We start from the raw sequence: 26,090 nt of genomic DNA, 5'->3' as shown, positions 1-26,090 counted from the left end.
TTGGGCTACCAAGTGAGAAACCAGCCCTGCAGGGCAAGGAACAGGCTCAGCTTGGCCATATGGAGACCCAAGGGGACGTGGACTCTGAAGCCTGGGTGGAGGATGACACTCCCAGCCCGTTAACCTAAGGGAACATCTTTTTTTAATAGGATAATAGTGAGTAATTGATTTTTAAATACACTGAAATCAAATGTCCTGAGGCCAGAGCAGGATCTCAGCTCTGTCATCAACTCAGTGGTGACTGGCAGAGATTGAGAGCACAGGGGAAAAGAAAATAAAAATTAAATCTCCTTCATGTGCCTCTCTGGCTCCGGGGCAAATGCTAAAGTCTCTGTAAAAGGTGCATCAATTTTTCTCTATTGAAAAATAGGTCAGCAAAAGACAGATGATGATGAGGGCAGAACTGGGAAGGCACCAGGGACATCGAGGCCAAGCAGGAAGCATGGAGAAGATCCATTGGTTAAAACACATGACAACAGTGGAGCAAAAAAAATTAATATTTAAGGTAATTTATTCCAATCTCTCTCTCTCTCTCACCCCATCCTTCACACAGTCCCGGCCAAGAAGGGTTTATGGATATTTTTTATTTTATTTTAATTATTTTTTTAATAGAAAAATACACATGCAAATAATATACACTTCAGCGCTGAACTTCTTTTTTCATGTTGGGAAAAAAAAATAATAAAGAAACAAAGGAGGATTTGGGGAAGACCTGAGTGGAGACAGATACAGGGATGTCATGGGGATAGGATGCTCCAGGATGCTGAGCTGCCTGTGGTCCAGCACATCCTGTCCATCAGGAAGGTGTTCATGGAGCTGAGGGGCTGCTGGAGGGACCAATGTCTGCCCCTCACCCCGGCAAAAAACCTTCTCCAGTAACTCTATCCAGGTTTGGGAATGGCCAAGGGAAAATTTGTGCTGAATCCGTCCTTCCTACAAGACCCAACGTGGAGCCAACTCCCATCCCCAGCAGCAAGGGAAGCCCAGCTTAGGTAAAAGCATCACTTTGATGCTCAGAAATAATACCAGAAACTAAGAGCTACATGGAAAAAATACCATTTTATGCTATTTATCCTACAGGATACAGATGGCAGCATGGGGAAAAATGGACTGATGGTTTCTTGAAACCTACACTTGTGTTTCAAGATGATGTTTTTGGGGTGAGACTGAGTGTTGGACCTTTGGCTGAGCAGGGCTGGGGGTTTCTGACCCTATGGGATGCTCCTTGCAGAGGAGAGCAGTGATGTCCCCGTGTCCCCAGCGATGTCCTCATGTCCCCAGCCTCTCTGCAACCACCACGCCAAGATCCATGGGGAAAAATCAGATATGCTGCACAGTGGGAGCTGCCATCCCTTGAGCAGAATGGGAGATGTCCTTAAGACAGGGCTATTTCAGGTTTGATGGATGATCAGCTGGAGCAAAGGGGCTGGGGAAGGAGGGGACACCGAGGAGCAGCCCGGGGAAGGAGAGCGATTAATCTGCTACCACGGTCACTGCGGGAAGCCAGGAGGCTTTGGGAAATGTCACAATCCAGCGACATCCCAACACTGACAGGGCAGCAGGGAGCAGGATGATGTGCTTTGCTGCCTCCTCCCAAGCCACGAGGTTCTCCTCTGCCTCCTCTTCCCACAATCCTGCCCAAGGCCATGGCTTTTTTCCTACTGATCCAGGCTAATGATATGAAGCAAACTGTGTTTCCTCTTTGCCCAGAGGTACAAAACCACACAGGCAGTGCAGAGAAGGTTTCCCAAGGGAAAGATTTCCTTCCAGCTCCCAAGGAGCTGTATAGTGAGCACAGCAGCAGCACTTTGCCAGCCCCATCTCTGCTCCCACCAACCCCTCGCACTGCCCGTGTCCCCAGCCAGTGGTGACATCCCTGGATACACAACACAACCTGAGTGACTCAGAGCCTCCTGTTGGCTGCTGCATCCCATCATCCTCCTCAGCAGCTGGGACAAACCCACATGTTCCCAGCACCCAGTGCCTCACTACAGACATATGGAGATGGATCAAACTGGGGGCAGAGCCGGCTGCTCCCCCCGGCACTGGCTTCCTCGGTGGCTGGATACAGCCCCAGCGCCTGGATGTGATCCCTGCCCTCTCCTCCTGCATCCCTAGAACAGTTCCAGCATCTGCTGCGCTCATCAAGGGGATGGCAGCAGGGAAAAGCAGCCTTGGATACCTCTGGATTTACCACCATCCACGGCAGCCTTGGAAAAGCATCGAGCTGCAAACACTGGAGACCACAACAGCCTTTCATGGGGAGGCTGAAGACTGAGTGCCTGGGGGCTGCACAGTCGCTCTCTTTCTGCTTTTGCCTTGTGATTTGTTTTGCTTTTTAACTGACAAAGTTCACTTTTGGGACTGTCTACTCTGAAAATAGAGGCAGGAGGGTCTGGCAAGGGCAGGGGGCTCTTCGGCTCCTATGTCTACAGGCTGCCCTGGTGCAGCTCTAAAGTTTGGTGGATGATCATGCAGGTTTTATTGCAGCTTGTGTGTGTGATTTTTGTTGTAAGTATCCCAGCTTCAGTCTCAGGTAGCCCCGGAGGTGGGTTTCTCTCCCCTCCCCACCTGTCCGGCTGCCGTCTCTCCATCGCCACGTGCCAGCCAGGAGGCTACTCGGTGGCCATCTGCTCGATGTGGTCACTGAGCAGCTTGTATTGCTCTGCAGAGGAGAAAGAAAAGAGCTCTGGGAGGGTGCTGAACCACCCCATCTATGCTTCATCCCTCCAGGACCCCATGATGGGGGTGCACATCCCTTGGGATCTCCCCTACCTTCATCCAAATTGCCGATGGTCGCCTGCTTCTTCAGGAAGTCGCTGCAGAGCTTCTTGTTGAGGCCGAACGCCAGCATGTTGTGAATGAAGGTGCTGAGGGAGAACAGAGATGCTCTTGGTGAGGGAAGGGCCAAGCTGGTCTTTCTTCCCCCCACATTCCTCTCCCTCTCCACAGCCCCTTGTGCCGGGCACTGGGGTGGTGCTCAGCTGTGGGAGAGCTCTCCCACACCCTTTGGCACCTGGATATTCAATATACGGGGCAGGAGCAGCTCCTAGGGGGAAGCTTCAAGCACCCTCCACACCATAAGGGATGTCCTCAGTGGGGGAGAATCTGTCAGGTGTCCCCCCTCCACAGCTGGTCCCCAGGAGGGCCAGTCCCCATGCCCTGCTCACCCCAGCTGCCCAAAGGTGATGTTCTCGTTGAAGCGCAGGCTGTCGTCACGCTCCTCCTGTGTCATGTGGCACCACTTCTCTCTGAAAGGCACAACTCCATCTGGCACCACCATCACCCCAGGACCCCCTGCCTGCCTTCTCCCACCCTGGGCCATGTTGCTGGAGGACAGGAGGCCATAAAGGGTTTCTCTTGTGCTGGATGAGCTCACAGCCTGCATCCATGTACAGATCTCCTGCCCTGGGGCAAAGCAAGAGATGCCCCAGGAAAAGGTCTTGAAAGGCCTCGATTAAGAGCTAAAACTAGCATTGACTGCTCCAGCACAGAGCTCACCTTCGGTGCCATTGCTTCAGCGAGGGGGATGAGGAGGAGGCAGGGGGATGGCCATCCCAGCAGGGCTCTGCTGAAGCCCCCCAAACTGGAAGGGGTGCCAGAGGGGTTACCAGGCACCTCTTCCCCCATCTGCAGCAGGGCTCCAACTCCCTGAACCCCAAGCAAGCTGCTCCCCAAACATACCTCCCCCTCTGACAGCGCAGGGGGTTCCCATACCCCTCCCCATGGCCCCTCTCCAGGGCTGATGTGCCAAAATCCCAGTGGTCCCCTGAGGATGCCCCGGCTCCACTCCAGCTCCCTGCAACTGCAGCATTGCCTTAAAGGATGGAGGTTTTTAAGCTCTAGATGTTTGCAACCAGCTCTAGGCAGTGGCAGGAGTCCCCATGCCAGGAATAAAGCCTGTGCCTCAGGGATGTCCCTGGGGTGGTGGCAGGGGGCTCAGTGCATGCATGCCAGGAAAACTACAGCTCCACAGTGAAGCCAGGCCCTTCCTGAGAAGTCAGGTGAGGTTACAGCCAAGGATGAAATGAGGAAAAGCAAGGAAAAACAGGGATAGGAAGAAGAAAAATAGCTCTATGGAGGAGAAGGAAGAGGAGAACACCAGGAGCAGAACACACATTTGTGGCTTGCGGGAATGCCAAGCAGCAGGGGGGGTTCTGTGTTGGGTGGAAAGTACAGCTGGGACAAGGGGGTCTCACCCTAAATTCAGTGAGGTTGGCTCAGCCCAGTGCACATTTGTGTGGCTGAAACTGGAAGAGGATGAGTGTTCAGCCAGGCTGACCTCATGAAGGGAGCCCGTCCTCGTTAACCCAGCCCAGCCTGGGTGTGCGAAGCTTTTAAGCTGAGCCTTCATTTACCAGCTCATATTTATAGGGCTCTGGAAACACGTACAATATGTTTAAAAGGATTTAAAAAAAAAAAAAAGGTGTAATTTCTCCCAGATAAAGCTTACAATAACAAATAAAACCCACAGCCAAATGTGGAGGCTGAAAAGAGAGGAGAAAAATTAAGGGGCTTTGAAATCTGGAAGCAAAACTTCACAGAACCCACTGGCTCGCTTACAGAAGAAGCATGTTTGTAACATTTTTTTTCCTGCCTTTTTATGTTTTTGAGGGAGGAAGGAGGGAGAAAAAACATTATCAAAGTGACCCCCTCAAAAAAACTGGCTGTGTTTCTGGCTTATTACTGGGGAGTAACATGCCTGGGAAGGGGGAAAACCCACATGTGGCTCCACTCAAAGCCTTTGATCTTCATACTGGCCCAGCAGGGTAGGCTCAGGGGTGAGCAACCCCATGGGCTGTGGGGTTGTATTTTGGGGTATCCAGGAAAGCTTTGCAGTGACTGGAACTGGTGAGAACTGTTAATCAACTGCTCAGCATCACCCCTCTTCCAGCAGCAGCATTCCCCTCTCACAAATTTGCTCAGAGCAAATCTGAGCAGTGCTCGCTCCAAGCAATATTTGAGTTATCCTTTTGCCAATACATTCCTTAGCCACACGGAAGATTTACTGCCAGACTTCAAAGAACCCTCATCCTCTTGGTAATGCCACCACTTGGAGTGATTTGCTCCAAGATCCCATGCTCCAGCAAGGAGCAGTGACTGTCCTCTGCCCTGATGCCAGCTCGAGGCACGGATGGATGTGGCTCCAAGGACATGATCCCAGTTGTGACATGCAGCCCCCATTTGCATTTTTAATTTTACAAAGGGATGGCAGCAAAAGAGTGCATTAAAAAAAAAACCAAAAAGGACCAGCTTTTCCAGCTGGCAAAGGATCCTCAGCACCTCTATGTGGCAGGAGAAGCCAGGAGCAAGCGGGAAGGACAGGAGAGGGGGATGCTTTCTCCACAAAGAGACTCAGTTCATGTCCAAAACCTGCCCAGAGGGATGTTCCCAGCAAAATCTCACAGCTTAAAACTATTCATGTTTCTTTTCAAAAACCACATTAAAGAGGAACCACTTTAAACCTCTCTGGCCCTTCGGTGAGGGTGATGCTCATGGTCAAACCTTTGGCAGCCGTTCCTCACCAGTGGAGAAAGGACCTTCCAGAGCCCCCCAAAACACTTTACTCCCCTCCCCAGGGCAGGATTTGGACCTAAAGTGAGCATCAGCCTCTGGACACTAATGAAGTACAGGGACAGACACACCTCTTCTCCTCTTCCTCCCCAGTGTTCCCTCTGGAGCGGCAGCAGAAACGGGGCCGACAAAAGTGGTGCGTGAAAAGATCATGCAAGACAGAGGGATGGAGGGGAACGGAGAGAAGAAGAGATGGAAGAAGGTTGTTAGAAGGCAGAGAGAAAGGAAAGAGAGAGAAAAAGAGGAGTTTAGTTCTGATTCCCTTCCCCCCCCCCCCCCCCTCCCCACACAGAGGAGAAAAATCCTCCCCAGGTCTCGCTGCAGCCCCAGGAGGACACGACCCAGCCACCCCAGAGATGCCCTGGGCACCCCACAGAGATGGGGTACCCCATCCCCAGGGACCCTCTGAACACCTGCCATGGCCAAGCATCAACCTGGAATTTCAAACCTAGCCCTCACCAACCACCTTCTCCTGCCAGGGATTTCAATCCTCGGTCCATCAAGCAGCACCCCGGTTCACCCAGTGGCTCCTGTTATCCTCTGCAGAGGACTACGAGGGGGGTCACCACCACCTTCCAACCCCCTCTGAGATACTCAGGATACTCCAGGCTGCAGCTCCCAAAGCTCATTTGTTAGTCAGGCTTGTTTCTGCAGCAGAGGCAGACTCAGCCATCAGATTAATTGGGAAAGGCACCCGGAGCAGAGAGCAGCTGCCGGTGGCGTATGTCCTTGTGAGACATTTGCTGCTGCTAATTTGGGGCTTAATCAAAGCAAATGCAGTTATGGTTCCATTACTGTTCAATAGCCTCTTTCAGTGCTTGCTAGGGAAAAAAAGGAAGAGCATTAAAGAGGAAAAAAGGGATTGATCAGTGCACTGAGCCTGGCAGAGCATCCCAGGGTGAGAGCCAGAGCTGCTGTGGCTTAGCTCAGGATTTGGGGAGGACACAGGCAGACTGGCTGCTTCAAGAGGTGCTGTCAGTGCTCAGAAAAGGAGCTGCTCGAATGCTGAGCTCGAGGACTCTCACCCTGAGAGCTCAAAGCCTCAAGGCACTCACAGACAGCGGGAGGGTCTGGCTTCGGAGCAGGGAAACTGCAGTCGAGAGGAGGGAATTGTTTGAGCCCTCACAGCAGCCCCGTGGGGGAGCAAGAGATGGGCATGAGCCTAGAGAGTGTCTCACCCACCCCTGCACCCCGAGGAGTCCCCATGCCCAGGCACAGCCACCCTGTGACACGAGCAGCCCCTTCCACTTGCAGGGTTTGTCCCAGTCCTCCCAGCTCTCAGGGCTGGTCCTGCTGCCATCCCCAGCTCTTGTCCTTGTGGGTTCCCCAGGGTTGGTCACCGTAGCCCTCCTGAAGACAGCAGGGACGGGACATCCCCTCCCATCCACTGCACCTCCCTGAGGGCTGCACCAAGCATCTCCCAGATCTGCTGGCAAACAGCACCAACAGCCCAAACCCTGGCTGGGATTTCTGGGCATACTTCTAGGGCTTTGTTCTTCCAAAACCAATACAAAATGAGCAAGAAAACCTTCACGCTCCCAAATCCCTACGAGGATGTGGATCTCACCTGCCCACCCCACCACCCAGTGGTCCCCAGCAGCTTTGCAATCAGGAGTGGAAAGCAGAGCGTTTCCCCATAGTTGTTCATGCTTAGGCCTTAGACCTTGGGGGGCCTGGAGGGGACACAGAGTCTCCTTTTCCCACCAGGAATGTCCTACCTGGTGGTGGGGGATCGCTTCCTGCGCTCGCAGTGCACGGCATCAAAGAAGGCGGCATTCCAAAACCGCAGGTTGTGCCTGCAGGAGGGAGGGGAGATGTTGAGGAAGGTCACTGATATCTGATTTAGATTAGATAGAAGGAAGGTTTTTTTACAATTAGGGTGGTGAGGCCCTGGCACAGGTTGCCCAGAGAAGCTGTGGCTGCCCCATCCCTGGAAGTGCCCAAAGCCAGGTTGGATGGGGCTTGGAGCAAACTGGTCTAGTGGAAGTTGTCCCTGCCCATGGCAGGGGGGTGGAATGAGATAAGCTTTGAGGTTCCTTCCAAGCCAAACCAGTCTGTGATTCTATAATCCCCCCAAGCCTGTCCCCAAATCCTCTCAGGGCCAAGCTCACCCCCTTCCCAGGGGTCAGGAGGTGACTTGAGGATGGCCCAAACAAGTCTGGCAGATTTGATCCATTTTTGGACCAGCTCTTTTGTGGCTGCAAACATGCTCTCATTAGCACAAGGGATGTGCCAAAGCCCAAGGTCACCTCTGTTAGAGGCAGCAGCTTAAAGGCACTCATGAACATCTGGAGAACGTGTGGCACAGAAGGACAAACCCCCTCCCCATGGAGGCCAATGCCAAGCAGGAACCAGCTCGCCCCGGGGGCTTTACCAGATCGGCTGCTGCTTGAGGTGCATGTACAGGTAGATCTTCTCTCCTTTCTTCTCCTCCTCCTCTGGGCTCTGCACAGAAACTGGGTGGGGGACACAGTCACACGCCAAGGTCTGGACAACTCCCAGCTTTCCACCCAAGCAAAGATTTTATGCCCCCCCCCCTCAGCTTGGCATCTGAGAAGCAGTGATGGTTTGCAAACCAAACACTCATCTTCAATACATCTACAGCAACACGAAGAGGAGCTTTGGATGCTTTTTGTGGGCAGATATTAGCCCACTAACACTCAAGGGACTGGACCACTGGTTTGGCAGCACACACAGTGACTGGGGGAGACTGATGCACCACAAAAGCGCAGGGCAGTGGATGCCCAAACCTCTGCAGCCTGTGACACTGAGGACAAGCTCCTTGCAGGACAAGAGTTGTGATTGTTCTAAAACAAGGGACTCCAGCATTTCCATCCCTCTCTCCTTCCCCCAGGATGCCTTGACCATGCCCATTGCAGCAGTCCTGGCTCCACTCACCTGTCTTCTTCAGCTTCTCCTTCGGTTTGTCCTCACCTTCGCTGTGGCACAGAAAACAGTGTCAGCTCCCAAAAATCCTGTCCCCCCCGACAGCCCATGATGCCCCTGGTGAAGGAAGCACCCTCATTTGAAAGACCCCCTACTCCCGTGCCATTTTCCCTGGGGCCAGAAAGGTGACTAGGAGGTGGTGGTGTCCATCCCAGTCAGACCCAGTACAGAGATGACGCAGAAGACCATGATTCTGGAACCACATAACTCCACACCCAAGGGACGCAGGACTCCCAGACCATGAGGTGACAATGGCTAGTGCACAAAGCATGGGACCAGGCTAGAGACCACCTTCCCATGGCCATGGTAGCCCAGGAGGTTTCTGTTTTGGTCACAGCCCCAGCCCACCCCGCCCACCCAATGGAGGAGTACCCACTCGCTCTTTTTGGTGGCAGGACCCTTCAGTTTGGTCTCCAGGCCCCCAAAGAAGCCCTTGACGTTCTCTGTCTTGGCTGATGTGTTTTTCAGCAGCCGCTCTGCGATGTCCTTCTTCTCTGCCAGCCACGTGTTCGCCGACTTCAGGTACGAGTCGATGCTGCCCGTGGGCTTCTCCTTGGCCTCCAAGGGCAGAGCGTGGGGCTTGCCTGGGGGACACACATCAGCAGTTCAGTGAGTTCCATGGTCCTGAGTGCTGACAGCTCCTGGGGGACTTGCTCCATCTACAAGATGCACCACGAAGACCAGGAGCCAGACGGAAACACCCAAGATCCTATCCCACCCCAATTCCTGTAGGTCTTTATCTTCATCCACATTTTGGGTAGAAAATCCAGCCCCCCGTGGAGGAGTGGCCACTACACACCAAGTATCAAGCCAAGGTGCTTCTGGGCTGGGGTGTTCACATCCTACACCCAGGGTTGGGGAACATCTGGGGGTTGTCACATGCGAACATCCCTGGCTAGAATGCCAGTGCCAATGCCAAACCAGCATCCCCATGAGCTACCACCCCCAGCAAGGGGCTCTGCCAGGTATCCATAGATTTTCAGACGTGGAGGCTCTTTTCCACTTCGTATCAGCGTCACCCAGAAGAAGGCGAGCTGGGGTGCCCCTCCACCACACTTCCCATGCACAGGGCTCACATCACACAGGTCCCCAGCACCAGCAAAGCCTGCACAAGGGTGCAGATGCCTCTTACCTATGTAGTAGTAGGTGAAACACATGGTCATGAGGTTCTTGGCAGGGCTGAAATCATCCATCTGGTGACACCTGACATGGAGGGAGGATTCAGTGAAGACACCCAGTGATGGAAAATCAGCCTCATGGCTCTGATCTCAGGGGCTTTTGGTGGTTGCAACAAAGCCCCAGACTCTCCCCAGGACTTACTCAAACAGCACGAGGGCGAATGACTGCATCAGGCGGTAGAAGGTCTGCTCTGAGACACACTTGGAGTTGCAGCGCTGCAGAGACAGAGCCCAGGGATCAGCACAGCAGCAAGAACAGCCTCAGCCCACCCTGGGACCTCCACCATGGGACATGGGCAAAGAGTACACACAGCTTGGCTCCCCCTCAGAAACAGCAGTTTGCCTCTCTGGATGGTTCTTTTAGGGAATAGGGCATTTCCAAGTGCTGGTGGGATTCAATTTTAAATAAAACAAATCAGTTCTTTCCCACATTGCACTAAGTACGTATTCATCTGCCTTGAGATGCATTTATTCACTCCTGTACTCCTTGTGCTGAGGTTCCTCCCTTTCCTCAAGTTTCTGCCCTCCAAAAATACTGCTTTGGGGTACAGTAAATTCCCCTGGCCTGGTTTGATCCCTGTATGGGCCATTCACTTAAGAGTTGGACTCGATGATCCTTGTGGGTCCCTTTCAACTCAGAATATTCTGTGATTCTGTCTGTGATTCTATGATTCTGACCCTCCTGCCCAGGCTGTTCAACAGTCTAGTGAAGGATCCCTGCTCCCTCCCCCTCACTCCCCTTACCTGGGCGCTCACATATCTCGCGAACCACTCCCTGCCCTTCCCATTCTCGCTGCTGCAGAGCTCACCAAACCTGGCCTTCTCCTCTTGGTCCAAATCCTCTCTGAAATGAGGAAAAATTTAAAAAACACCATTGAAGCTAAGGATGTGACCGGCGTCCCCCAGCCAGCCAGCACAGCTGCGCTCCCCCACATCATCCCTCAGCAGCAACAACCTGGCACTGCGATGCCGGGAGGAAGGCAGAGGAAGAGGGGAATGGAAGCATCCATTTTGTCATCCCTCGGCTTACGCTGCTCTTTTATTCCTCCCTGGCAGGGAGGGAAACTAAAGGCAGAGGGAGAAGGGAAGAGCCAAGGACGGCGCGAGCAGAAACTGAGCTCCAGAGACAGGCGCGGTGCCCCAGAGCGAAAACAAGCCCTGTTGCTGCTCATCACGCTCCGTCTGCTCGATCCTGCTTGACGCGCTGAGACACCACGTTACAGAGACCACAGGGATGGGGACAGAGCCCAGAGGGGGTCCCGGGGCATGTGTGAGCCACCGGCATTTGCACGGGCATCAGCAGAGATGTGCAGTGTGGAGAGGAGATGGAGACCCCCGGCACGGTGAGCCCCCTGGCACAGCGAGCCCCTGGCATGGGAAAGGGGACAAAGAAGAGGGGAGGGAAGATGGGGGTGGAAGATGAGCTGGGATGTGCTCAGGAGAGGGGTGCAAGCCAAAGCCTGCATGCCCTCTTAGCTCTGATGCTGTGGAGCAACAAGGTGCATCAGCCAAGCCCAGGGAAGGACACAAACCGATGCTCTCGGAGTGGGAAAGCAGCCAGATCTCATTCCATGGGATGTTCCCTGGCAGCAGGCTCATCAGCACTCACTGGCCCTGCTTGCTTACCCCCCGGTGAAGATCTTCTCCACGTAGTGCCGCATGAACTCCCGGCGCTCGGCCATCGCCTCGTCCCGCGCCGACTCCGTGCTCTGGCTGGAGGAGAAGGACTCGTTGGAGGAGGAGCGGTGGTAGCCACTCCAGTGCCTGGGAGAGTCACCCATGTCATTCTCGCTGTCCGCCGACTCGGTGGCATCGCTCTCCTCCCCGGCCACGTCCCCTGTGTCCCCCAGGTGCCCGTTCCCTGCATCTCCCAGGTGCCCGTTGTCACTGGGGGCAGTGGGAGGAGCGGGCTCTGAGGGGTCGCAGGTGGGTGTTTCAGCATCAAAGTCAATGAGGTTCCCCACAGGCACATCTACAGGGGCCTCCATGGCTCTCCTGGGGGATGTGGTGGTGTTGGAGGGACTTGCTCCTTGTCCTTCTGCCCCTCACTGAGGTGTGAAGGCCATCGCAGGCAGGATGCTGGCTAAGGCAGGCAGGACCTTCTGAGGGGGCACAGGTTAGCACAGGACATCTGAAAGACAGAGGGAGGATGAGAGTGAGGACAGGTCCCCAGAGAACCACCACCATGGACCTTGGGGAAGGCCACCACCTACGATGTCCCCAGGATGTCCATCAGCAGTGGAGGGAAAGGACAGGGACACACCAGGCAGACAGGGCTGGCTGCTCTCCATCAGCCACGTGAATCAGCAAACCCATGCAGTGCTCATGTGCTTTCAGCACAGTTCAAGAGGGTTTTCCATCCTTTAGCCCAGAAAAGAGACAGTTTGAGTCCGAGCTCCATATGTCATATTTGGGATGTGACATCTCGTGGTCTGACGGGCAAAACTGGGCTGGCGTGAGCCAGCAGCTGGCAACACACTGGGGATTCTCCAGGGCAGCCCTGGAGAAACACCCTCCTCTCTCCTGCCTTCCTCTCTGCTCATGGGTCTGTCTGACCCCGTTTGGAAAGGGGATCATCTCCAGGGTGGAGCATCCCAGCGCTAAACACACATTGACTTAAATGGGGAATGGAAAGGAGATGCTGGACACAACAGAAACCGTAATGGGATGAGGACATAAGGTTCTGAACTGCAAATAATTACTTTTGGCATCCAACCCAAGTTGCAAAGGTCCTACAGAGGAGGTACAGAGGCCACAGGCAGCTCTGCTCCAGGAGCACCTGCTGGCAATGGACCACAATGCTCCAGCACATGCCCATCCCAGACAGCACCTCGGCAGCTGCTGTGCAGCAAAAAGGGCAAAGAAAGGGCTGCCCTGAAACTGCTTCTTCATCACAGAGTCACTCACGTCCTCTGTGAGAATGTTTCTGCCCCAGGAGGTGGCAAATGATGGCATCTGAGAAGGGACCCTGGTACAAGCAGCCCCACTGCAGCGTCCAGGCACGGGGCCAGTACAAGGTGGCACAGGAGCAGAGACAGCAGCACAGGTGACAGGTAACAGTGACAAACCTAGCACGACAGCAACATTGACACGGCCCCACTGCCTTCCAGGGAACTGAACCCAGGACACAGGCAACCAGCCTAGAGCAAAAGTACCCAGATTTATTAGCATACCCCAAAGGACAAATGTCCAGTTCATCAGACAAAAAAAGAGTTCAAAATAAAACCAAATCTGACGTGTTTCACTGAGCAGAACACAGTGTCCCTGGGAAAATAACCCCCGGGGTGCAGGAGGAGCACCTTCCTCCTCCTCCTTCTCATCCCCAGGGACCCCTTGGGGCAGTGGGGTGCTGAGACCCACAGGGGAATAAAACACTGCACCCTCTCTGAGCATCAGATAGCTGGGAAAGTCCCTTGTCCCACAGTCCCCAGGGCTGAGAAATGGCAGGGACAGAAAGTCAAGTCACCTCAGGTGGCAGAAATTTGGACACCAGCATGCACCCACCACAAGCAATCACCTCCCCCTCCACTGGCAGCCTGTTCTCCCTGCTTCCCTCACACCAAAGACACTCTCTCCTCACACACACCTGAACCTGCCTCCTGGGAGAGCCACGTGGACACTGCTGCGCTCAGGGAGCTGCCAAGGCCTCTCCCTCTGTCGGGAGAGGAGCAGCCCAGAGGCTGCGGCACAGCAGGGACTGGCGGGGTGCCCGTGGGGAGCCAGCCAGCTGCAGCCCAGCTCGGCATTCCCGGCAACCTGACACCTCCAACCACCCCGCGAGCTGCAGGGACCTCGCTGTGATCCATCCATCCATGTACCCACCCATCCATGCATCCATCCCTCTGTCCCCCACCCTTCCTGCTCCCAAGGCAGCTGCAAAGTCCCTTTTGGCACCGATGGAGAGAAGGCTCTGGGGAGACCTGAGAGCCCCTTCCAGTGCCTAAAGGTGCTCCAAGAAAGCTGGAGACGGACTTAGGACAAATCCTGGAGTGACAGGACAAGGGGGAATGGCTTCACACTGACAGGACAGGGTTAGATGGGATATTGGGAAGAAATGCTTCCCTGGGAGGGTGGGGAGGCCCTGGCACAGGTTGCCCAGAGAAGCTGTGGCTGCCCCATCCCTGGAAGTGTCCAAGGCCAGGCTGGATGGGGCTTGGAGCAGCCTGGGATAGTGGAAGGTGTCCCTGCCCATGGCAGAGGGTTGGAATGAGATGAGCTTTAAGGATCTCCCAGCACCCCTAAATCCTGCATGGTTTCCCTCTGGGGCTTTTTCCAGGTGTGCTGGACGCTGAGGTCAGGTTTGATGAGGGACCTCAGCAATTCACACCTGGGAAGTGGGGTCCAATCTCAGTTTGCTGTGATGGAAATCCCGGAGGGGAGCAGAATTTGACTAGTCTGAGGCCCAGCTCTCCTTACTTCCCAGCCACAAGGCTTGGATCCCCATGAGCTCCTTCCCACCCTGTCCCCAGAGCTGGATGACAAACTCAGATAATCCCTGTTATCAGCTCAGGCTGTGGGTGACATCCCACATAATGACAATGCTCGAACCCTCACTCACATCTGCATCCTACATGGAGACAGTGCTCCAGCCTGGAGCTGTCAGGATGATTAAAAACTGTAATTAAAGTGAAGAAACCTCTGGATGTCTTCTTGTAGCTGCAGGAGTCCATCCCTCCTGTCTCCTTGCTCCCTGGTTGCTGGATGGCACCTGGACACGTAGCTCAAGGGCTCTGAGAGCCCCAGGGACATTCAGCTCCAGGAAAGGGGGAAAGACACAATTAATATTCTCGCAGGACTCAGCTTGGCAGTCCAGAGGGGATGGCTCTGCTCCCTGGGACACTGTGCATGGACACAGGCACGAGCTCCGCAGAGATCTCCGGCAGTGCATCCATGCCCTGCCAAGGGATGTGGATGCCAAGGGCTGTGTTCATCCCGCTGCTGTGCGGGGGCAACAGATGCTCCTGCAGCACGTGGGCAGCATCTTGCCCTGACCAGGGCAGGGCTCGGGCTGCTCTGCAGCAGAGGTTGTTTAAACACATCCCATGTTTCTGTTTCTCAGCTGTGTCATGAGACAAGTCCTTCCTGACCTGCGGGAAGAGGGTCAGAGCATTGCTGCCTCCTCCCATCCCACATCCTGTTGCCCTGGGGAGGATGCAGCCCTGATGCAGAGGGATACACAGGGAGTCACCACTGCTGGAGGGACAGGGAAAAGTGCCATTTCCCAGTGCTGGCACTTTTCCACACTGCAGCCCACCATGGAGATCCACATTTGTCCGCTCGCCCTGTGCACAGCACACCCAAGTCCCAGGGGCTTGAGTTGCCCACCATGAAGCTGCTATGTGGAGTCTGACACGGGAATGCCACTTGCTCCCGCTGGGTACACCACACAACCATCCCCCTCACTGCACCCACGGGTCTGTCCCAGCCAAGCACGTGCCACGGCGGGCACTGAGCCAGCCTGTCAGGGCTCTGCAAAGGCACCGTGGGCAAAGCTGTGTGCCTGCCAAGGAAAACTCCCTGTGCCGTAAGGGAACAGCCTGTTTCCTCCCAGGGAACTGGTCAGTCTTGTTCCCCTGTGTCTCTCCCACAGGGAGAACAGCCCAGCCACAGGGTCATGGCTGAGGGACGCAGACCCATTGAGTGCCAGACCCCTCAAACCACCCTATATCCGGAGGTACCGCAGCTACCCCATCCCAAAGAGCCCCACAGATGTTCAAACACACAAACCTCCTTGCTCAAACACTGGGACTTTGGAAAGCTGGAACTCCCCCACGCTGGGTCTGCCTGTCCCTGCTGTGGATCCGCTCTGCTCCCTGCACTGGCAGCAGGGACACACTCCCTGTTTGTCAGGGCTCGAGCTGTGCCCTCGCTGAGGCGCAGCCGTGCTGCAGCACTGCCCAGGAATCACTGCTCTGCAACTTCATAAAAATAATTCCCCGAATGCCAGGGGGGCTCTGAGTTGTGACCGGTGCTCAGCTGCGCTGGCACAGGTGGAGCAGAGACCACACACACTCGGTGCATGTCAGGGTCAGCACCCAGCTCTGCCCTGAGCCTGCACTGGGGTCCCTGCCCCTGATGCAGGAGGATTTTTGGCACGTGATGTGTGTTGGCCGACTGGGTCTTTTCCCCAGCGGCATCTCCTCTCCTGACCCCAGTGTCAGGGCACTGCTGCCGGGTGGGCAGCACAGGCAGGATCTTTCCCCTTCCCAAAACCAACTTTAACCCACACGGGGCACTGTATTGAACCATCTCGCTCGTCCCTAATAACGGAGCCATTTCCAGGGAATCTGAAGCCCAGCAGCTCCCAGCTTGCTCCGCTTCCCAGAGAGCCCTTTCCCCCCGCTGCCATCAGACACCAGATGGCAGCTCCCCATTCGCCTGGACTTCAGAGGGGAATTAAATGTCTCTTGAATAGACCTGCGCTACGTAAGCCGGGCTTTTGTGCCGAGCAGCGGCTTCTCCTTTCACACTTGCAGCAGCACAGCCCTAACACCCCCCACGACACACACACACATCCCCAGGAGCCCCAAAACGCAGCTACTTATTGCACAATTCCCATTTTCACCAGCAAAATTCCATCCCGGGGGGCCAGGCTGTATTTTGGAAATGAGCTCCCCAAAAGGCACGGATGGTTTTCCCTGCCCTGAACACACTCGGTCCCCCACTCCCACGGCAGAAGCTGCCTCCAGCCCCTGTGGATGGGTTAAGGATGCAGTCGCCACGGCAGCACAGCTGAAGCCTTTTGCTGGTGGAGCCTGGGGACCCTCGGAGGACACGGGGACCCTCCATCCTTCCCAGGCAGGACGGATGGGTGCATCCAACCGATGTGCTGAGTTTAAAAGGAGGTGGGTGCTGACGGAAAAGCAGGTTACCACCACCCGGCGGGAGATGGGGAAAGAGGACGGATTAAACCCCAGCCGTGCCGAGGCCTGTCCTCGCGCGGGGTCACAGCGGAGCTGGTGTCCCCTGTCCCCGTCCTCCCTCCTTCCTTCCCTTCGCTTTTACCTGCACCCAGGAGCCTCGGAGCAGCCTGGCTCGCCGGTGGGTCAGCAGCATCCGGCAGGGCTGTGTCCGGCGTGGGCGCCGGCGGTGGATGCGGGGCAGGGACGATGCGATCCCTCCCTCCGGAGCCCCGGCGCATCGCGGGTGCCCACGCAGCACGCACGGCTGCGCGCACAGCTCGGCTGGCGGCTCCCGGGAAAGGCAAGGGAAAACCTCATTGTGTAATTTGGCCACGGCTTTCACGGCCGGCCGAGCGCCGATGTCTCTCCCGAGAGCCGCGCCGGCCCCTTTTCCTGCGGCAGCGGGCCAGCGCTCAGCCCCCGAGCGAGCAGGGCCCCCCGGGAGGATTCCCACACCGAGACCGTCACCCCCCAAAAACAGCCTGTGCAATGCCCTGTTCGCTCAGACATCCCAAATGTTAACCAGAATCAGGTGGTATCCCCCTCATGGAGGAATTCCCCAGCCCAAACCAGCCTGTGCACTCACATATCTGACATAGTAACCAAAATTAGGTGGGGTCCCCCTCAAAGAGTTCTCCAGACCAAAACATCCTGTGCAAGCCTCTGCACTTGCAGATATCCAAAATATTAACCAAAATTAGGTGGGTCCCCATCAAAAGGGAATTCTAACACTCAAAGCAGCCTGTGCAAGCCCCTGTGCATAATGACACCTGAAATATTAACCAAAATTAGGGGGAATCCCCATCAAAGGGGGGTTCTCCAGCCCTTTCCATCACCTTTAGCTGGTTTTTAAGCCTCCCCATCACTCGGACCCCTGAGGATTTTGAGTACCTGCTCTGCTCCTCCCAGGTGAGACACTATGGGGAAAAAAAATGCCAAATGAGATCAGAGGCGGGAAAGTTGCAGTGGGGAGGAGGAACTGGGTGGTGCAGCAACGGGACAAGGGCAATGCTCAGGGGAATTGCTGCCTGCTCGGAGGCAGCACCACTGGGGTCCAGCTTCGTTCCTGGCCCCCCAGAGAAAAAGCTCCAAGGTTTTCGTGGCAAAAGATGGGACAGAGGGAAAGGGTGAGAACTCTGGGAGGGATGTCCCAGAGGGGGTGTTACAAGCCTGAGTGGCAATTCTGGGGTGCTTTCAATGACGAGGAGTCTCTAATACAAAGAGAATTAAATGACTGTGTAGAGGAGGCCACCAACCCCTCCACTTCTGCCCTTGCCAGTATCTGTGCCAGGGCATCTCAGCCCTCCCAAAAGGACCCAGGCAATGCCTGCATTAGCCCAGCAGGTCTCTCTGAGGGTTGGGGGAGCAGCAGCCCCCGTCAGGCAGTGGAAGGCACTCCCTGACTGCAAGGGGAGGCTGGAACACCCCTCCCATTTGTGTCAGCCCAGTATCCTTAGTCCTGCTTTTCCTCCCTGCTCCAGCATCACCCCAACCCTGAGCAGAGTGCTTTTCCATGCATCAGAGCATCCCCCATGTACAGGGAAACATTGACTGCTGACCCAGCACACCCTGAAAGACTGGCAGCAGTAGCCAGTCCTGTTCTGATCCCCTTGGGGAGCAAAAACCAGGCTTGACTGTAAGAACAGCATCCTCCCCCTCTGGAGATTCCATGGGGGGATGGCCCATGGGCAGCAAACTGTATGAACAAAGGGAAATATTGCTGGGATGAGGATTGCAGCATCCCTGGCAAAGCCTGGCCAAACCCAGGTGCTGCCACATTAGGGCACCCTTGGAAGAGAGTCAAAGTCCTCCACGGGCATTTCAGTCCTCTGGAGCCAGGCAGGAGTGAGGGAGATGAGTGAGTCATTCCTGCCATGGATCATCCTCGTCAGGAGATCTCAGATGGTGCCAATTAGTGTGAAACTGCTCATTGCCCTCTTCAACCCCACACAGAGGGGATGCTGCCCCCCCCCCCCCATCATCATCACATCAGCCCACGGAGGAAACAAGGCGCTTGTGACACAACGTTTTAGCTCATCAGAAATCCGAGAGCATCACTAATCGACTGTCTGCCAGGGGTGATTATTATAATTAAGCCAGACTTCAGAAATTGCAAGTGACGTGTAAAAACACCTCCCAGATCCCCGATTTTTATATAACACAATGGGGAGGGTTTTAGTGCCTCCCCCTTGCCTGCTCTTGCTAGTTCGGTTTTCATGTGGATGCCTGATCTTTATTTATTTATTTTTATGTGCTCTGCTGTTGACCTAGGATTTGAAGCACAGGAGATGGAAACCCCAGCAGTGCACCAGCACACATCCTCCTGGCACCTGGAAGCGTTCAAGGCCAGGTTGGACAAGGCTTGGAGCAACATGGTCTAGTGAGTGTCCCTGCCTGTGGCAGGGGGTTGGAATGGGGTGATCTTCAAGATCTCTTTCAACCCAAACCATTCGATGGTTCTAGTAAGTTTTGTGCCTCTTCTCCCTGTTTCACCTCCACCTCCTCCACCTCAACTCACAGCCCTCCCCAGGAATTATTCCCCTTAACAAGGTGCTGGGAGATCATCTGCCCTGTTACTCTGCCATGGCTGGAAGCAGCCAAGGACCAGGGCAGCCCATTTCCACCAAGGGTCATGTTGGGTTATCAACCCTCCTGCACCCATATGAGATGTCCACGATTTTTTGAGCAGCTTGTGGAAACCTCTCCATGGTGGTTCCCCCAAAAACACTGTCACTCCTGGTAGGGCAACCCCTCTCCAAGCTCCATCCTCAGCCCAAAATTATCCCCCACAGCCTCCCTGTTTGGCAACCACATCTCTCCTCCAGCACCCTCCTCCCTCCTCAGTGCACTCAGAACCCATGGGCACCCACAGCCCCACCAGCGCCGGGGTTGCAGCTGCAGCGTTGGCACAGGGAGAGCTGCCTCTGACGTGGGTGTTCATCACTCCCTTCCCTCTCTGCAGACAAAGGCTCCGGGGGTGGCTGTGTCTGTCACACACGATAAGTGCCCTATTTTCCCTTCCCCATCACAACACGGCACGACTCCAGCAGCAGCAGTGACACAGCCGAGCTCGCATCTGCCAGGGATGGGTCTCCAGCACCAGGAGGGAGGCAGAGAGGAGGGTGGGTGCTGAGCAGAGAGTGACACCCCCACCTACTCGGCAGCTACAACAGGAAGCAGCTCTTTTGTGGAAGTTACTAAGGTATTGGGCAATTTTTTGCTTCACTCCCTTGTGCAGAGGGGCCAGGCACAAGGGCCAGGGGAAGAACAGCAGCTCTGAGAAGGAGCCAGGGTTTGGACAGCAGAGGGACCATAGAATAACAGAGTATCCTGAGTTGGAAGGGACCCACAAGGACCATCCAGCCCAAATCCTGGCCCTGCACAGGCCCAGCAATCCCACTCTGTCCCTCAGAGCGTTGTCCAAATACTCCTTGAGCTCTGTCAGCCTTGAGGCCGTGCCCACTGCCCTGGGGATCCTGGTCAGTGCCCAACCACCCTCTGGATGAGGAACCTTTACCCAATATCCAACCTAAACCTCCCCTAACACAACTTCATGTCATTCTCTCAGGTCCTGTCACAGAGAAGAGGTTTGTGCTGCCCCTCCACTTCCCCTCATGATGCAAAATCCCACTGTAAGGAATGGGGGCAGAGCAAGAGCAGGGAAAAACAAAATAAAAGCTCTGATAAAAGCCCCAAAGCCAAGGTCCTGTAACACCAATGGCCAGGCTGGCCCCACAGTGAGAGCTGAGTCTCCCAAAAGAGGGGCAACTGCTCTGGGTAGAGCTGTGCCACCAGCACAGCAGAGCTAAAGCACACAGAGAGGGACAAGGGCAACAGGATACTTCAACATCACCAAGTCTCTTGCACAAGGATAAATCAATTTGCATTAAAAAGACCCACAACAGGAAACCATCCAAGCCCCAAGGGATACTCACCCTCCTTGACCTCATGGGCTAAAAGATTTGGTTCCCAAGACAAGGAAGATATCAGGTTCCTGGTGCTGATCTGGACTCCAGAGCCTTCTCCCAGCCCAGACTCCCCTGCCCACCCCGCAAGCTCCAGGCCACTCCCTGAGCCTTCAAACCCAACACCCCAACACCAGCACAATGCAACAGAGTGTTGCCACACCATGTATGGTTGTGACACGGCTGCTAAAAACCTAAATAAGCTGCTCTTCCAGACTGGCCCTCTGCAAATCCCTCCTAATCCAATCTGGTTTATGGCATTAAGTTGGACCCTCCCGTACTGAACGCCCCTGTTTGCACAGCAGTTGGGAAAATCCTTCTGTTTCCTTATTCCTGGTTGACTCTCCAGTGCAGAAGTCACCAGAGCTTCCTTCTCATCATGTATGGAAGTGGCTAAGGACAGGGATATGCCTGCACTCCCAGCTTCACATCCCACTGGCACATCACCTGCATGTCACATCACTGGTCTGGGCATGGAAAACCTCCCTCTGTGCTGGTGTAAAGAGCCAGACAGAGCCAGGAGTTCTCCTTTGCTGAGATTTATGTGTTTTTAAAGAGTTTTCTCCACCTTATCCAAACACAGGGGAAGACCTGGACAAGCCCTGTGTTGACCTTCAGCTTCTCTCTAAATCTCAGCTGGGATCCAGGTTACAAACCAAGCCCCAGACCATGGCAATTTGGTGTGTTGTTCACACAGAAGATGCCAGAGCACACGGATAGGTTTTGGGGATGCCCTGCCCTCCCTGAGGCCATCCCACACCTGGATCCCATTCAGGAGGACATGGCTTACCCTTCTGCTGAGCAAAGCAGAGCTTGCCACAGGCTGTCAAAGCCACGCACCTCCATGATGCTAATTCCTTCAGGGAGGAAAAACCCTTCCCGTGTCTCCCCAGGGTCCTCTCAATGAGCAAACATCTGTCACAGCACGTGTGCTAGAGTTGCTCAGCAAGGCAGGCGAGTGAGGATGAAAGTGTTATAATTACCCTCAGCCTCCCTGGAATGTGCAGAGCACCAAAAAGTTATGCCACAGAAAAGGAAACCTATTTTTTCTTTCATAAAAGGAAAGCTGAGCCTATTTATAATGGGAAACACAGATGGCTGAGCTCACGCAGGCTTGAGCAGCAGGACTGGGGGGCTCCTCTCCCTCTGCTTCCCCTCCAGACACACCCAGATCATGTTTGGCTCCACCAAACTCTCAGTACAGGAATATCCAGGGCCTGTGTGGGCATTCGTGACTGGCATTCGTGACTACCATCACTTCCTGCAAGTCTGCATGGCCCTGGCAAAGAGCTCCAGGGGAATTCAATTCCCGGTAAACCAGTCCTTGGGAGCACGGAAAACCACACGTGGCGCACCAGCAGTGGCAGAGCTGGGAGGAAGGGGGTTGGTTTTGATCCCTCCCGCCCGTGCCAGGCAGCGGGATGGGTGAGGAGCGGGTGTGGGGCTGCTGGGAGGACAAAGGTTGCAGCTCAGTGTTCTGCTGTCCCAGTGTCACGGGGCTGGGGACCTCACCAGCATCATGCGGTGGCTCCCAGAGCTGCGTGAAAGGAGCCTTGGCATGGCAGGATATCCCTTGGTTCATGCAAACCAATGGGATTCACAGGAAAAGGCAGCCTGGAACTGCAGCTCAGCACTGGGCAAAACCCCACTGTGCCTCCACCAGCCTCCCCAAAACAAGCTGTTGGTGACACCTGCAGTGCTTGTGACACTTCAGCGCTTGCCCAGCACAGCACTTGTGTCCCATGTCCCCTCTCCCTTTCCCAGCTCAGTTACTAGAAGCCATGGATAAGCATCACCTCCAACTGCACCATGTTCCTCAGGCAGAGTGTGGTCCCTCACCACTACCCCACACACAGGAGAGGAGGTGGTGGGAGCCCCAGGATCCCCAGAGCATTTGGACATGAGCACAGGACGAGTGCAGGGGATGCTTAGGAGAGGGAGAGGCCACAGCACCAAAGGGAATGTCACCAGCTCAAGGGGACAGATGACTCGAGCCCAGGAATGCAGGTGTTAAGGGCGTGACATGCTGGCAGAGGACTGTTTCCCAATTTCCTGCTTTTATTTCCAAATTCTGACAAAGACTAGGATTCCTGAGAAAGCCACCTCACCCATCCTCTACTGAGCATCCTGTTCAGGTGTGACCTCCCTGCAGACCCCCCTGCTCTCCGTGTTCTCCTTCCCAACATCACCAGCACCTCTGCAATCCCCACCTTGCAACCCAGAGCATCAGCATTGCCATCGACTGCCCTGGTCAGCAGCAATGGGCAGGAACAGGGAGGACAAAAGAACCATTGCATTTCCAGAAAGGGAATCACTTTACCCCCAGGGAACTCCATCCCCAATTGTTTTGCATTAAGAGCTTCCAAATTCATGAGCAACATAACCAAGAAAAGGATAAAAGCAATTAAATTAACTCCAGGAGCCATGAGAGGCAACTTCACCTCACAGTCCTGCAGCTCTCTGTGATGCAGCATGTTCCTCCCAATGGGATCAGATGGGATAGGACAGGTTGAGATGGAATGGGATGAGATGCCAGCCAGCCAGTGCCAGTCACCTCCAAGTGATATTTCTTAACACAGACCAAATCTACCCAAACCAAACTCATTTCAAGTTGGAGTTGGAGCAAGTTGATCTTTAAGGTCCCTTCCAACCCAAACCATTCCATGATTCTATGATTTTACTAGCACCCTCCAAAGCTGCTTCCCCAGCACAACCCCCCATGCTCTCTGGAAGTGCCTTGTGCACTGTTATTTCCTTCCCAGCTCCAGCAGCCAGCAGTGACTCCCAGCTCTCTGTTTGTGTAAAGCTCCATCACATACCGGATAACAGCCCAACAAGGAATTTATAAATATCGTCTTTGGAGGCAGTAATTGTCACTCCAGCCATCTGTTAAACTGGGACCAGGCAGCAGTGGAGGGACAAATCCAGGGAATGGATATGTCACAGCGATGCTGTGGATGAGCCTCTGAGGGGGAGCAAGGGAAATACCACAATGTGGGGTCTCGTGGGAGCTGCACTTTGATCACTGACCCCTGGGGTCACCCTTCTCACCACCCGAAAAAATGCCCAGTTTTCAAACTACACCAAATACGCCAACTGTTACCATTCCACACCTCCTCCTTGCCATGGGAGGTGCAGGTCAGCACCCAGTATTTCCTCCCAGCAGACTCCACCAGCTTTGGCAGGTGGGATCAGCTGTGACACAGGGTGACACCCACCCTCCAGGCACCCCAAGGGGTCTCTCCAGGCCCAGCTCGCTCCCCAGGTTGCACCCCAGCCCCAAAATGCCCTTTACATTCAGCCCCAGCCCGCTCCCCAGGTTGCCCCTCAGCCCCCAAATACCCTTTACCTTCAGCCCCTGGACGGTGCCTCCTGGAGCTGCTCCTTCCCAAAGTGCCTGGCAGAGGCGATGCCCTGCGTGCCCAGTCCCGGGCAGACACAGCCTGGCGTGACAGGGGCAGTTCCGCCACCATTTACCGGTGTCCAATGATTAGTTAAAGCTGCAGCTGACAAAGTAAAGGCCAAACAAGGTGAGGCCGTGATGCACCTGGTGCTTTTCCCTCTCCCCGGGTGCCACCCCGACGTGCCGATGGAAGCTCCCGGAGGCACCGTGTGCTAAAACACAGCCACAGGCAGGACTGGAAAGACCTGTTGGTGCTCCTGCTGCCAGAGCCACGAGGACACAGGGCTGGGACAGGAGGTGTGGCAGAGGCCAGCAAAGCTGGTGTCACCACCCCTCCTGCCGTCACTGACACCCTGTGCTTGGCAAAGGGTTGGAGACACTTTAGCAGCCGGCTGGATGCATCCCACATCCCAGAGGGTGAGTCCAAACCTATTTAACCCCCTGTGAGGCTGTGCCCACTAAGGGAATACAACCATTTAATCTGTCTGGACGCCCCTGGCCTGTGGCTGGAACTCCCAAATGCTTGAGGAGTAACCCCTCATCCCAAATCCAGAGTGGATGGGATGCCCCAAGGCAGCTGCTTCCAATCCTCATCTCCCCTGCTCCAACTGCAGCACGAAGTGCCTGCAAACCAGAGCAGCCAGGGGGGAAAAAACCAGGAAAAAAAAGGAAAAAAAGGTAGCTTTATTTCTCCCTGACATTTAATAACCTTTATTGTCCTCTGAGCGGCAGTTTCCCATTCCAAGAGCCAGCAGCACGGCTGATCTTCCTCCAGGCTGGAAACTCTTTGGAGCCTGGCAGCTGCCCCATCTCCTCACCCTGCACTGACAGCCAGGAACCCCAAAGGGTTCAAAAGGCACAAAACAGAAGGAAACGCTGTGGGATGCTGGGATTGGGCTGTCTCTTCCGGAGCTCACTGTAAACCCTTCATCCCTGCTGCATCGCACAGCTCCGGGATTCACCCCACAGCATTCCCAGGCTGCTGGGGGTATTTTTCAGCACTGAGGTTGTACAAAAGATTCCAGGGACACAGCGGAGCATCCGACAACACGAATGAGGTATTTACCAGGCGAGGGGAAGAGTCCCTGACAACTCGCAGGAGGCAAAAGCAGGAATTAATGGTGCTGCAATTCCCACTGCCTCCGTCATTAGGGAAAGAAAATGCATTCGAGCAGCCTCACTCGAATGCACAAAGTAATTTGTTTTGAATTTAATGTCGTCCCGCTTCCTAGAGATGGGCTGAAGCTGGGAAAAGCCTCTGGTTGTATCAGCCATGCATCAGGGAAGATGGGAAGCAAAGGAGGGGATTTGAGGAGTTTTATAGAGGGGAAAACTCAGCTAAACCTGTTCCATGCTGGTGCTGCAAGAGGCTGTGGCTGCTAAAGTGTTACAGACATCATCACCCAGAGCTGCTGGCTAATAAAATTCCTAAAATCAGCTTAATATTGAATATAATTTTTTTATGAAGGGTGTCAGGAAGGTTTTCTCCTGATCACCAAACTCTGCACCACTAAACCAAACGTTGCAAGACAGCGGTGTCGCCTCACCTGAAAGCACAAGTTTTGGGGAGGACAGGAGAGGGAGGGGGGAAAACCCAGTTTTACCTGGGATTTAATCCTCTACTGGAGCCCTGAGCTTTGCACAAGGAGGTTGGGATTTTCCCCAGCATGACCTGCTGTGTTTCCTCCTCGGGGCCTCTTGTTTGCACAGGCGGCTGGAAACGTTTCCTCCTCCCGGCGCCATGAAAAACTCCGGGGGGAGCAGCCCGGATGGGCACCCACATCCCCGACTTCCCAGATCCCCAAAACACCACTAATTCAGGAATCAGATCGGCCCAGATCACACCCCCCCCCCTAAAACCTGCAGAGCTCCCCTGCACCTCCTGCTTCTGGCTTTTAATCCAAGAGCACGGCGGGGCCGTGTCAGGGTTGGTAATTCAAGTCAAATCTCCAGGTGCTGCTGGAATACAGAAATAATAAAATACAGACCTGGGGGTCCCACGGCAGCAAAATCGCTGGGTTTTTTCCTCCAGGGCTGGAACAAGGAAGAGATAAACCACGCTTGTTCCAGAGCACAGGCAAACAGCTGCTTATCACCACGTTTGCAGCCTCAAGGCTATTGA

The 26,090-nt window shown here is 54.7% G+C and overlaps 1 protein-coding gene across 4 annotated transcripts; it reads right to left on the bottom strand.

Annotated features, from left to right (window-relative positions):
- Window positions 1–564: 564 nt before the first annotated feature.
- KIAA0513 (KIAA0513 ortholog) lies at window positions 565–26,090 on the bottom strand. Of its 4 annotated transcripts, none has more exons than XM_027646906.1 (13): window positions 25,957–26,090; window positions 11,325–11,829; window positions 10,443–10,542; window positions 9,841–9,914; window positions 9,653–9,723; window positions 8,897–9,104; window positions 8,473–8,513; window positions 7,949–8,030; window positions 7,293–7,370; window positions 5,646–5,675; window positions 3,171–3,251; window positions 2,776–2,870; window positions 565–2,665 (listed from the first exon to the last, which is right to left on the bottom strand). In XM_027646906.1, exons 2-13 carry the CDS (start codon window positions 11,684–11,686, stop codon window positions 2,616–2,618), a joined length of 1,272 nt encoding a protein of 423 aa, XP_027502707.1. In that variant the 5' UTR covers window positions 11,687–11,829; window positions 25,957–26,090; the 3' UTR covers window positions 565–2,615. The 4 variants fall into 4 exon arrangements, with proteins under 4 accessions (XP_027502707.1, XP_027502708.1, XP_027502706.1 ...); XM_027646907.1 differs by lacking the exon at window positions 25,957–26,090 and adding an exon at window positions 23,915–24,232; XM_027646905.1 differs by lacking the exon at window positions 25,957–26,090 and adding an exon at window positions 16,704–16,836.

The sequence above is a fragment of the Corapipo altera genome, unplaced genomic scaffold (genome assembly GCF_003945725.1).
Source record: "Corapipo altera isolate COAL_440 unplaced genomic scaffold, ASM394572v1 62, whole genome shotgun sequence".
Taxonomy (NCBI): domain Eukaryota; kingdom Metazoa; phylum Chordata; class Aves; order Passeriformes; family Pipridae; genus Corapipo; species Corapipo altera.
Note: the sequence above shows the minus strand (reverse complement) of the source record. Positions and strands in the feature narration are given on the sequence as shown.

Bases quoted from the DNA above. Each gene is read 5' to 3' on its own strand.
- KIAA0513 (XM_027646906.1), bottom strand. From the start codon at position 11,686: ATGGAGGCCCCTGTAGATGTGCCTGTGGGGAACCTCATTGACTTTGAT. The intron at 10,543-11,324 runs GTAAGCAAGCAG...TCCTCATTTCAG, and splicing joins GAGAAGATCTTCACCGGGGG to AGAGGATTTGGACCAAGAGG. The intron at 5,676-7,292 runs GTAGGACATTCC...CTGCCGCTCCAG, and splicing joins AAGCGATCCCCCACCACCAG to AGGGAACACTGGGGAGGAAG.